This window comes from Carcharodon carcharias, chromosome 1 (genome assembly GCF_017639515.1).
Source record: "Carcharodon carcharias isolate sCarCar2 chromosome 1, sCarCar2.pri, whole genome shotgun sequence".
Taxonomy (NCBI): domain Eukaryota; kingdom Metazoa; phylum Chordata; class Chondrichthyes; order Lamniformes; family Lamnidae; genus Carcharodon; species Carcharodon carcharias.
Window position 1 is genome coordinate 237,668,570 of NC_054467.1, and position 13,170 is coordinate 237,681,739.

A 13,170-nucleotide genomic window follows, 5' to 3' on the forward strand; every position below is an offset into this window, starting at 1 on the left:
TGTCTTTATTGCCGGTTTATGTGCTGCTCATTTTCTGGAGATCAGGGCGATGTTATAATTGTACAGTGATCATGAGGAAAACTGACAGCACAGAGGCAAACAAAGGACAAGGCTAGTTTTTAAATGAATGATACCAGGAGATCTTCTGAGTGGAAAAGGTCTGCAAAGGCTTTCAGTAGCTGCTCTGGTGTGCACCTCAGTCCTACTTCTCCTAAAACAGGAGAGAGATTTCAATACTAATCCTGTGCTGTAGATTTTTGTTGTAGACACCCTTAGCTTTTCCAGCATCGTTCCTTGTTCCAGTCCCAATCCCATCTGCATTTCTTACCCTCGCCAACGTGCATCTTTTTTCACCTCTCCCTTTCCTGCCCACATTCGTTCTGTGTTTTCTTTTTAAAGAAAAACCTTAAATAATACATTAAATTGTTTCTTTGTTTGCTCAGGGTCTCTTTGTTGACACCCTTACGTCACTGGCCATCTGCTGTAAGAGAGGCAATGCGATACGTACGGAACGCCATGAACTGCTGTCCGTTTCCTCTCCCGGTCACTAATTAACACCACGGTGGTTTGTCTACCTGTGTGGGGAGCCTTCGATTAAATGAGCCACAGGCAAGTTTCAACCCCTGGAGGAATTCACAAAGACTCAAAACGTTTGAAAGGTCTGTGACAATGAGCCTGTTACACAAACATTTTTATAATTATTTTTTTTATATAGAGGTAAAATAAAACTAACCAATAACTCAGCGGTTTGTCCCAAAGTGTCCTCGCTCCTATAGCCAAATGTGTAGTGTGTTCAGTGTAGAGCTTGACCTACCTTGTCAAACCCTCCTCCGCATAGAAAGTATTTCATCATCAAATATTTAAGAGATGTAGGCATCTCGTGGATTTAATCTCAAGATGTGCTGGCTGAGGAACGCAGTGGGGGGGTGGGGGGGGGGGGATGGTGGTGGGCCGGTCTGAAGATCGTTTCTCACATTGGAATCTCAGACCCGAATCTGAAGTAGGGGTGAGAGCTTTGGACACACGCACTTTTTTTTGGGTGATTTCACAGCTCAGATTTCAGTTTTAAGCCTGGGTCTTTGAGAAGTCCTGTCTTGGGGTTGGGTGCTTAGCATAGTGTTACGAGCATGGTTAAGGCTTCTGCCTTGAAGAGGCCCAAGTCCATTCCCTTTGTCATCTTATCCCTTAAAATGGCAGAGCCCTTTTCACTACCCGAGCACTCAACTTGATGGAACTTCAAAAAAGAAACCCATAAAATACACACCAACCATTTTGATTTTTTGTACCTGCGACAGTTCGAAGAGGGAGGAGAATGAGTGATTGTAAAGTGCTCCTTTGTGTATAACCCAAGTCAGCTTGACTGCTGCATTATAATGGTAGGTCCAGCAGCGACTCTTGGTAGATCCAGCGACAAAAAAGTGCTCAGACGTTCGGGACTCTTCTGTCTGCACACGGTGACTCACTGTGCGCCATAGGATGCCCACCCATCAGATTCTGGCGTTAACAACGCACTCAGGTACGGGTTAGCAGGTGCACCATCTTGTGGATCGGCTCCATTACACACACGGAAAAATGAAACAAAAAATAAACAAAAATAATAATGATACAAAAAAGGAAATCCTCTCTTTTTGAGTTGAAATTCGAGCAGCGTGTGCTACACTAGGTTGTCCGTTCCGTTCATGGCTCCCTGTTCTTGGTTACTTTGGAGGACAGGCGTATTGCAGAGTGGACAAACCTTCCTCACTTCCAGCCACTTGATCAGACACCTAAAAACATATTAATAAGAACAGATTTATTGCTCAATACATTGGTGTCTATATTATTGGTGCAACTTACACTCATCAAAGGTATGAGATATCAATCATGGGAAATACGCCATTTTTCCTTTTTACACCCCATTTTGCAGGAAAGTCCCCTCTTACTCTGTCCCAGCAATCTCATATAACAATAATATTATAAAATTGTTCCAGCCCTGAAGGAGGCCATTGTGTCCGTGCTGGCTCTCCGGATCAGCAACTCACCTGGTGCCACTCCCTGTAACCCTGCACATTTTTCCTCTTCAAATAATCCAATTCTCTCCTGAATGCCTCGATTGAAGCTACCTCCAACCTCCACCACACTCTTGGGCAGTGCAGTTCAGATCTTAATCACTCGCTGCGTGAAAAAGTTTCTCCTCATGTCTCCATTGATTCTTTGGCCAATTATCTTAAATCTATGCCCTCTCATTCTCAATCCTTCCACCTGTGGGAACAACTTTTCCCAACCTACTCTGTCTAGACCCCCCTCATGATTTTGAACGCCTCTATCAAATCTCCTCTCAGCCTTCTCTTTTCCAAGGAAAACAGTCCCAATTTTTCCAATCTATTAGGTAATTAAAGTTCCTCATGCCTGGAACCATATTTGTGAATCTTTTCTGCACTCTCCCCAATGCGTTCACCCCCTTCCTAAAGTGTGGCATCCAGAACTGGGTGCAATTTGACAATCTCCCTCATCAAGTGTCACCATTTCTGGTTGAACACGTTCCTAAAGATTTCATCACATGACCACCCAACCACCCTGCCCTCACACGCCTGCCATTGGCCGTCCGGCATTTCTACACTCACACTGCTCCGCCTTCCCCAAATAACCAATTGGAAAGTCGGTATCTAATTGGATGATTGTTAACTATTAGTCAAAACAGCCTTTACCCCCACCGTCGCCAATGTTTTAAAAAATAACTAATAACCAAAATTATTCACAGAAAATGAAAACAAAAATACTGCCCCTATGGCTTTTCTCCAGCGTTGCTTACAGCAGTGAATCTTTAATCCTGGCAGTTCTTCAGCCACGAGAGAAGCTCTCTGAATGAGGATGCCAATTTACTGCTAAATTAAGGGCAGTTTTTTAAGAACATAAGGCATAAGATAAGGAGTAGGCCATTTGGCTCTTTAAAATTGCTCCACCATTCAACAAGATTATGGTTGACCTTCTAGCTCACCTACACCTTCCTGAACCATCCCCATATCCCTGAACTCCCTTAGCACCCAAAAATCTATTAACCTTTGTCTTGAAAATACTCAACGATTGCGCATCCACAACTCTCTGGGGTAGAGAATTCCAAAGATTTACAATCCTTGAGTGAAGAAATTTCTCCTCGCTTCACTCCTAAATGGCTGACCCCTTATTCTAAGGCTGCGACACTGACCAGGCGTGTGCACAGGTCACTTTGGTGCATCCATTTTTAATCCCCAGAGAAAGAAATGCCAACCTTTTGGCTGCCAGAAATGTTAGTTTCTTGGAAGCACTAAATTCTGCGGCAAAATGCACGAAAGTGGGCACCACCTCACTTTGCTGCCCAATCTCCATTGTACTCACTTTCTGTGAAACGCATGTTTACACGGGCAGATCCCGAGCTCATCCTTTGGCTTGAATTCTTCCAAGCAGACTGCACAAATCTGTCAGGTGAAACAAAGACGCAGTCAGAAGTCAGTTTTAAAAAAAAAGACCCTTTGGGAACTTCAGTAAAGACACCTGAGTAAAATAGATGCCACAGAGACATTTGACTGAATTTGTGTAGTGCAGTTGCAATATGGCCCCGGCTGAGACTAGTGTAGTGGGGTTGACTGCAGTCCACTTCAAACTGTGAATTTGTGTTATTTGCTCTATGGTTGTGCTTTATTTGAACGTTTGAAGGTTGTTTTATAATTGAGAATTGGGGTTGGATTTCGAGGTATATGTTAGGTTCTTAAAGGAGGAAACAATGATTTCAGAAGAAAATTGGTGGGCGCTTAAAGGAAATAAACTTGCGGAGCGACAGGGGCTGAGCGGGGGAGTGGGACTGACTCGATTACTCTGCAGGGAACTGGCATAAGCTTGATGGGTTGAATGGCATCCATCGGTGTTGTAAATGTTGGACTCTATAAGTCTAATATTTATAACTCTTGATCAAGGGGCTAGCAGGTGCACACTGTTCCTGTAATAATTAATTTCAGGGATAGCAGGACTAACAATTGATAAGCCAAAGCTCTAAAGTTATACCCTCCTGGCACAAAATTTTAACCCAAAACATTCAAAAGCACAAACAGACGTTAGTGCTTTAATGGTGCTCTTATTAGGCCATAGGTGGGATTTAGCTTTTACTCAATTAGGTGCAACGCTCATCATCTGGGATTAGCCACCAATGTTCTTGGATGGAGATGTTAGCGGGGTTTTTAAAAATTAATTCATGGGATGTGGTCATTTCTGGCTAGGCTAGCATTTATTGCCCATCCCTAATTGCCCCTAAGAAGGTGGTGGTGAGCTGCCTTCTTGAACCGCTGCAATCCATGTGGTGTAGGTATACCCACAGTGCTGTTAGGGAGGGAGTTCCAGGATTTTGACCCAGTGTTGCCCTATCCTGGGCAGATACAGCCAAAACATCCCTGCTCTCTTTCCCTGTCTTATCCCCTCAGTTCTTGCCACTGGGTATCAAATCCAGCTGCCTTTCATTAATCTCCTAATTCATGCACTTCCAAACCAACTCCACAGTTATTCAATTTAGCTTGCTCTAAGACACCCTGGATAATCTTCAGAATGTCACGGGAAGCAATCCAGAGGGTCCCCGAAGCCTCATTTTGACCACGTTCTCCTGGCTAGATGTGGAACGACACAGGTGCTGGAATTTTCACTCTCGGGCAATTTAACACATCATGGCAAATAGATCTTGGATGATAATCAGAATTTATTGTAGAACCATAGTAAAGTTACAGCACAGAAGGAGGCCATTCGGCCGATCTTGTCCATGCCAGCCCGAGAACACCCAGGTGCCCTTTCTAATTCTACCTTCCTGCACCCGGCCCATAGCCCTGCAGCTTACAGCACTCTAGGTGCAGATCCAGGTACTTTTTAAAAGTGTTTAAAGTTTCTGCCTCTACCACCAACTTGGGCAGCGAATTCCAGACACCCACTACCCTCTGCATAAAAAAGTTCTTCCTCATGTCTCCCCCCTACACCTTCTGCCTCTTATCTTGAACCTAGGTCCCCTGGTTCTAGAATTCTCCACAAAGGGAAACAATTTTATCCTGTCCACTCTATCTATTCCCCTCATAATTTTGTACACCTCAATCAAGTCACCTCTCAGCCTTCATTGTTACAAGGAAAATAACCCCAACCTATCCAATCTCTCCTCGTAGCTACATTTTTCTAACCCTGGCCACATTCTTGTAAACCTCCTCTGCACTCTCTCCAGAGCTATTACGTCCTTCCTGTAATGTGGTGACCAGAACTGCACACAATACTCCAGTTGTGGCCTCACCAGTGTTTTATACAATTCCAACATTTGAGTGCTGCACGTTAATGAAAATCCCATCCGGCATCCTTCTGTCTACAAAAGATGGTGGGCATGTAGCAAACAAATCTGTTTCAGATGAGTGTCTATATATGGTGCATACGAGTTGCTCAGGGTAGTCTCCTTGACCTAACCATCTTCAGTTGCTTCATCAATGACCTTCCTTCCATCATAAGGTCAGAAATGGGGATGTTCGCTGCGGATTGCACAATGTTCAGCACCATTCATGACTCCTCAGATACTGAAGCAGTCCATGTCCAAAAGAAGCAAGGCCTGGACAATATCCAGACTTGGGCTGACAGGTGGCAAGTAACAGTTGCGCTACACAACTTCCAGGCAACAAGAGAGAATCTAACCATCATCCCATGATGTTCAATGGTATCACCGTCACTGAATCCCTCACTATCAACATCCTGGGGGGTTACCATTGACCAGAAACTCAACTGTAACAGCCATATAAATACTGTGCCCACAAGAGCAGGTCAGAAGCTCGGAATCCTGCAGCAAGTAACCCACTTCCTGACTCCCCAAAGCTTGTCCACCATCTACAAGGCACAAGTCACGAGTGTGATGCAATACTCTCCACTTGCTTGAATGAGCGCAGATCCAACAACACTCAAGAATCTTGACATCATCCAAGACAAAGCAGCCCACTTGATTGGCACCCCGTCCACAAACATTCACTCTCTCCACCACCGACACACAATGGCAGCAGAGTATACCATCTACAATCACAGCAGGAACTCAACAAGGCTCCTTAGACAATACCTTCCAAACCCACGATTACTACCATCTAGAAGGACAAGGGCAGCAGATGGATGGGAACACCACCGCCTGCAAGTTCCCCTCCCAAGTCACTCACCATCCTGACTTGGAAATATATCGCCGTCACTTCACTGTCGCTGGGTCAAAATCCTGGAACTCCCTCCCTAACCGCACTGTGGGTGTACCTGCACCACATGGACTGCAAGCGGTTCAAGAAGGCAGCTCGCCACCACCACCTTCTCAAGTGCAGTTAGGGATGGGCAATAAATGCTGGCCCAGCCAGCGAAGCCCACATGCCGTGAATGAATAAAAAAAAAAAATCAATGTTTTGGGCCCTTTAGCCACAAGAATCCTTGAAGCGGAGCTTTGGGCATCAGGCTCCGGCTGCCTTACCATACAGTAAGTTCCTGGGGATGCGACCACCTTCCATCCTGCAGACATGCTTGAGCTAATGAAGCTAATGTGATATGCGCGTACACACTTGGGAGCTCTGCCTTCGCGAGGACTGCCAGGATATAAGCAACGTTCCGCCAACAGCAAAAATAAATGGAATGAAAATCCCATAGGTTTCTGGGAACAACGGACAGGGTCTCCATTACAAGTAAGACGTGAAATTGCTGTCGTGGAGCTTTCCACTGGTACCGAAGTGCTAGGCCAAAGGATTACAGAAACAGAAATATACACAAAGGGACAGGAGATGGGGCCGTAACAAAACTGCCTGGGTGGGAGCAGAAAGGCAATCAACTCCAACTCTCTACTCTCTCCAGTGGTTTGCTCTTTGTGGCTCCTGGCTACAAACATCCACTTATCAAGAGTTGACGTTTCGAGTCCTTTTTTTTCACCCCTCTGCTTGTAAAGAAAAATCAATTCTGTTGAAGGGTCATGAGGACTCGAAACGTCAACTCTTTTCTTCTCTGCCAATGCTGCCAGACCTGCTGAGTTTTTCCAGGTAATTCTGTTTTTGTTTTGGATTTCTAGTATCCGCAGTTTTTTGTTTTTATCCACTTATCAAGTTAACTGGGCTGTGTTGGGATAGAATTCAGTTAAGCTCAGGCGTTTGCCTAAATGCAAAGGGTGAGAAATAAGAATGGGGTTTGCGGCTCTTTATTATAGGCTTCCCAGAACACTGGGAAATCTGAATTGAGAGTAACACACAATGCATTTGGCTCTAGATGTAAGGGCTGACATCAAAAGCCTTTGATCCCTTGGTTACCTGATTCCCCTTGAAGTGCTACTAGCTTCAAGGAGGTCATATGTCGGACTGGATGGGTTGTGATGCAGCAGGAGTTTGGCAGCTATCATCCTTGTAACCACACAATGAGCCCCTGTTCTTTACTCAGATCACATGGGAGATAAAAAGGTGTTTAAATCTCCAGCTTAAATCTCTTGTAAATGCTACATTCCAAAGAGGGATTCGCACAGACAATCCAGTCTCAGTTGGAGTTTATTTTTGAAGCTAAAAAGGGGCTCCCTGCCTGTCTGAAGAATTGAAATTTAATGCTACTTGTACTGGATGCTATTACCAGAGTGTGCACAGAGTTTTGAGAAGGGAACATTTAATCTACACAGTTAGAACACGTTAACTGAACAGGCTTTGTGCTTTCAACTTACCCAACTGTTGCTGTACGTGGCGCAGGTCTGGCCCATTCCAGACTCCTGCGCGATGGTGATCACCCGAGCCATCTTTCGCTTTATCTGGAGGTCGAAAATGGATCGTGTCCGCAGGGACGCGATGTAAAAGCCTCTGGATAGAGGCGGGAAAAAACGGGCCCAACATCGCCCTCATCCTGATGGCCACTTTTGTGTGCAGCTGCACCAAGCTGTGCGTAGACCCTCGGTACGCAAACACCAAGTGTCACTACGTGCTGAGGTTCTACCTGTCCCCGGTGTTGCGAAGGATGGGTGTGGCCACACTGCCACGGAACGCTCCAAGGGACAAAAATTTATGCAGTAAAACACCTTTGACCACAAGTCCATCAGGCAGTGGTCGGCACTTAATGTCTTAGAGGCCCTGCGGGAAAAGGAGAGGGTGGATCTTGTGGGATGGTTCCCTGAGCAGACTGTCAAAGTCATTTGGCAGAATGCCTCATCGCCAGAACTTTCCAACAAGCACCAATACATAGCTTGGCTGGTGGTGAGAAAGGCCCTCCCCGTCAGATCCTTCCAACACGCCAGGAGTCTCACCCCCTCTGCACGTTGCCCTCGAGGTGGCTGTGGTGGGGACGAGACCGTTGTTCACCTCCTTGTGGATTGTGCCTTCGCAAAGAAGGTCTGGAGAGAGATGCAGTGGTTTCTGTCAAGGTTCATCCCGAGCAGTTCTGTGACACAGGACTCTATGCTCTACGGGCTGTTCCCAGGGACGCACACCGAGACAAACATCAACTGCAGCTGGATGGTCATCAACTCGGTGAAAGACGCTCTTTGGTCTGCCTGAAACTTGTTGGTCTTCCAGTACAAAGAGTTGTCCCCAACCGAGTGTTGCAGACTGGCACATTCCAAAGTCCAGGACTATGTGCTGAGGGACACACTAAAGCTTGGGGCAGCAACCGCAAAGGCGCAATGGGGAAAGATCGCTGTCTAATACCTTTCTGCCACAGTGCACTGAGGGACTGGGAACTGTTGAGAGCCCCTTGGGCTGTACAGCTCAAAATGAATGTATGCAGTGAATACTAAGTGTATTATAAATGTATTGAAGCACCTCAGAGTGCAACATGGTGTATGTTGACAACTCCAATACCTTTGTCTGATTGTCTGCATTGACCATATTGAAATGATTGTAATATTCATTGATTGTATTGATGCACCTTGTGATACACGTGAAAAAGTTGAATCTGATTGTACTTATGTGATGGTGATTTTGAAATGGTTTGGAATGTTCTTCCAGATATTTTATAAATAAAGTATATTTTCCAAAAAAAAACTTAGTTTAATGCTCATACCTTCTCCCCATCCCTCCAAGTTAGAGACTATGGAAATTCTGGCCCAGATTTTCATTACAATGGAAAGGCTTTCCATCGTGGCGAAAATCCCAGAAATGGCGACCCTGGACACAGCATTTCTTATTATTTGTAGGGGTGGGACTGGAGTCGGGCTGCGGTTTATACTTGCACAGTTTACAGCGGCAGCTCCAGGAGTATGCAGATTAGATCACGTGAGAGCTGGTCTGAATTGATGGAGTCATTTGGATACCCAGGTACCCCTTTGGAGAGGTAAGGTATTCTTTTTAATCTGGTCCTGCAACATGTTATGGAGAGAAAAGGCACCCTTTGGGATTGTTAAAAGTAAACATGATTGTGTGTAAGAAGCGCATAAACTCCTTGGAGCTGTTGAAGCTGTCAAGGAACTGTCAAAAGACATTAAGAAAGTTGGTGTGGGGGGGAGGGGGGTGTAAGGGCAAAGGGTGATGGGTGGGAGGCATGGGTTGGAATGAGTTGGCACTGTTGGCATAGAGGCTATAAAGGGCCATGGGGATGTGGGGGGCATAGGAAATATGAAGGTCCATGGGAGTGGGTAGAGGGGCATGAGGTGGCATAGGGGGAATGAAGGACCATGGGGGTGGGTGGAGGGCTTGAGGTGACACAGATTGGCATGAATGGGGCATGGAGAGCATGTGGACGGGGGGTTTTGAACATAAGAAATAGGAACAGGAGTAGACTATTTGATGAGTCGAGCTTACTCCACCATTCAATAAGATCATGGCTGATCTTGTTTTTCGATTTCCACATTCCCATCTAACCCCGATAATATTTGATTCCCTTGCCTAATAAGAATCTATCTCTGCCAGATAAAATATTCAATGACCCCGCCTCCACCACCTTCTGAGTTAGAGGATTCCAAAGTCGCACAACTCTCTCAGAGAAAAAATTTCTCCTCATCTCTGTCCTACAAGGGCGACCCCTAATTTTAAAACAGTGCCCCCTCATTCTGGACTCACCCACAAGAGGAAACATCCTTTCGATGTCCACCTTGTCAAGGCCGCTCAGGATCTTGTATAATTCAATCAAATCACCCCTCACTCTTCTGAACTCCAGATAACAAGCCCAGTCTGTTCAACCTTCCCTCGTAAGACAACCCACCCATTCCAGGTATGAATCTAGTAAACCTCCTCTGAACTGCCTCCAATGCATTTACATTCTTCCTTAAATAAGTAAACCTAAACTGCACACGGTATTCGAGGTGCGGTCTCACCAATGCACTGTATAACTGAAGCATAACATCCTTACTTTTATGTTCAGCTGGGTGTTCTTTGTTTAAATCTTTTAAAAAATAACTTAAACAAAGCGCTGGAGCACAGAGGCAGGCCTTCTGCCCAGGCCACCTCCACATCCGGCAGCCTCTGCACTCATACCGGGGGCAGCGGGCCTGACAATCTTGCCTCAGCCGGCCTGGGGGTGAAAACCAGGGCCTTTGTCTCCCCTCAGCACTGAGTATGCAGCAATGAAGAAGGTATCTTCAAATGTATTAACATAGCAGGAGGAAAATACACACAGGGAGACAAGTCAAGCCCTTGTAACCGGAGACAGGAGTGGCATGGCCATGGATCTGGCGCAGGTCATCTGTCTGACCTCTTAGCTAGGCAATGGCATAGGCCGGTATGGAGGCTGGTATAGAGATGATTCATCTCAGTGCCAATGGTGGGCTCTTGCTGTACACAAAATTGACTGTCACACTGGTCTCCATAACAACAATCACTGGACTTCACAGGAGTGCACTGCATGTGAAGTGCTTTGAAATGTTTTTGAAAAGTATAATCAGGAATCAGATAAGTCTTTCAGGGCAATGTCATTAATTGTGATGAGAGACAAGGAAGAAACTTTCAGTCCACCTTCCCCCTGGCACTTGGATAACCCATCAGTTTTTACCTCCAATACCTTACCCTGGGCATTCCAGATATTAATCACTCGATACATGAAGTGCTTCATCCTAATTCTGGATTTTATCAGTATGCACTTTAGAATCTAATGTCGCTCAAAAGGTGCCCTCCCAATTCAACGGCAAAAACTTTGAATTTCTCTAACTTCTTCATACCATAGAACCATAGAGAAGTTACAGCACAGAAGGAGGCCATTTGGCCCATCTTGTCCATATCAGCCCGAGGACACCCAGGTGCCCTTTCTAATCCCACCTTCCTGCACCCGGCCCATAGCCCTGCAGCTTACAGCACTTTAGGTGCAGATCTAAGTACTTTTTAAAGAGTTTAGAGTTTCTGCCTCTACCACCAACTTGGGCAGCGAATTCCAGACACCCACTACCCTCTGCGTAAAAAAGTTCTTCCTCATGTCCCCCCTTCACCTTCTGCCACTTATCTTGAATCTATGTCCCCTGGTTCTAGAATTCTCCACCAAGGGAAACAATTTTATCCTGTCCACTCTATCTATTCCCCTCAAAATTTTGTACACCTCAATCAAGTCACCTCTCAGCCTTCTTTGTTACAAGGCCTCAGCCTTGTGGGCCTTCACTATATCCTTCTAGTAAATTCCTCATGATTTCATGACTCAGACTAAACCGACAGAGTTTGAGCCAATGACTTTCTGACTCTCAGATGAGAGTGCTACCATAGAGACAAGGCCATCTGTTATTAGTGGATAAATTGGCATGAATATTGAGCTTTAGACTCAAACAATCTGTCAGCTTAACAATAACTCCATATCCCTGCACCATGGGTCATTTTGGTCAGGGCACCATAATTACCAACAGTTATGAAATACATTTACCACAGGTAACTCCTTAGCCTCCTTGCTTTTCCCTTTCTCTTACAATCTTTCAACTTTTCAAAATCAAGCGACTTGGATCTCAATGCCTTGATACTAAGGGCTGGGGGTGAATTGGCAGATGAGGGGGTGGGGGGCATAAAATTGGGCACAATGCCATGGGCATCATTTCCAGCACCTAACCGCTCACTGCCACAGCACTTTTACCCATGACGGATGAGGAGTTGGGTGTCCCACCCACCTGTGTGCCAGTTGAGGTCCCTAAGTGGCCAATTAATGGTCACTTAAGGGCCTCTTCCAGCTGCCCCTGGGATTTAAACCATGGTGGGTTGGAGGCTGGCACCAAATATGAAGCTGGCTTTCACTGTTGGACTGGTGAGAGGGGGGTGGGGGGTGCAAGAATGTATCTCCTTTACTCCTTTGGGCCCAATGGAGTCTCCCCTTCACCAAGGTATTCTGCCTACCGTGTTTCTCCTGCCCCCCGCCCCACATTGTCCGCCTCAACCCTCCTACCACCTTCACTGGGCCTCATAGCCAGGCCCTGGTGATTCCCCCGCCCTCTCCCCTCGCAGTTGGCTCTGCCGATGAGTGCCACTGGGTGATTGGATGCAGTCTCAGCAGTGGCCACTGCTCCTGGTGGTGCTACTGGGACTAGAGATCGGCCGGTTATTTGACTGGCCGGAGCTCTCGGAGGCAGGACTTCCTTCCCAATGTGGGTGCAGGTGGAAGTTGCACCTCAAGCCAATTGACAGCCCAATAGCTGTCCCTGACGTTTACGTCAGGGTTGGGGTGAGATGTGTGTGGGGGGCAGTGGGTGGCGGGGAGGGGGCACAGATGATGGGGGCACGTGGCTCAGGTAAAAATCCAGCTACGCAGTTTCTTTCCTACTCTTTTAGCCTGATGGTAACTGCTCTGCACTTGACTCTTTCCTGATTCTCAGCAAAATTGTGGCAGACCTTGGATCGCATTACACGTAAACAACATGATCATAGCAAACAAACATTCATGCTGAAGTGACTCGAGGGCTGGAAAGCTTCTCTTATATGGAGGGAGTGGGGCCCTCAGGGGATATTTATAACCATCTAAATCTCATGCAAGGACACAGTGCTGCAAGGGGCCAGAACATGAGAGGTGATCTGATTGAAATAGAAAAAGATTCGAAGGGGGCTTACATACATACATACAAATTAGGAGCAGGAGTAGGTCATTCAGTACCTCGAGCCCTGCTCGGCTGTTCAACAAGATCATGGCTGATCTGACTGTGGCCTCAACTCCACATTTCGCCTCTCCCTGATAACATTTGACTCCCTTGTTAGTCAAGAATCTATCTGCCTCTGCCTTAAAAATATTCATTGACCCTGTCTCCATCAACCTCCAGGGAAGAAAGTT

The 13,170-nt window shown here is 46.2% G+C and overlaps 1 protein-coding gene across 2 annotated transcripts in view; it reads right to left on the reverse strand.

The window, feature by feature from the left end:
* Positions 1-943: 943 nt before the first annotated feature.
* rnf24 (ring finger protein 24) overlaps positions 944-13,170 on the reverse strand; it is a 167,366-nt gene continuing 155,139 nt past the window's right edge. For both annotated transcript variants that reach the window (XM_041199448.1, XM_041199440.1), the window contains exons 5-6: positions 3,355-3,434; positions 944-1,766 (exon numbers count right to left, since the gene is read on the reverse strand). In XM_041199448.1, the coding sequence (XP_041055382.1) occupies positions 1,655-1,766; positions 3,355-3,434 (192 nt within the window). In that variant the 3' untranslated portion in view covers positions 944-1,654. The remainder of the gene's footprint in view (positions 1,767-3,354; positions 3,435-13,170) is intronic.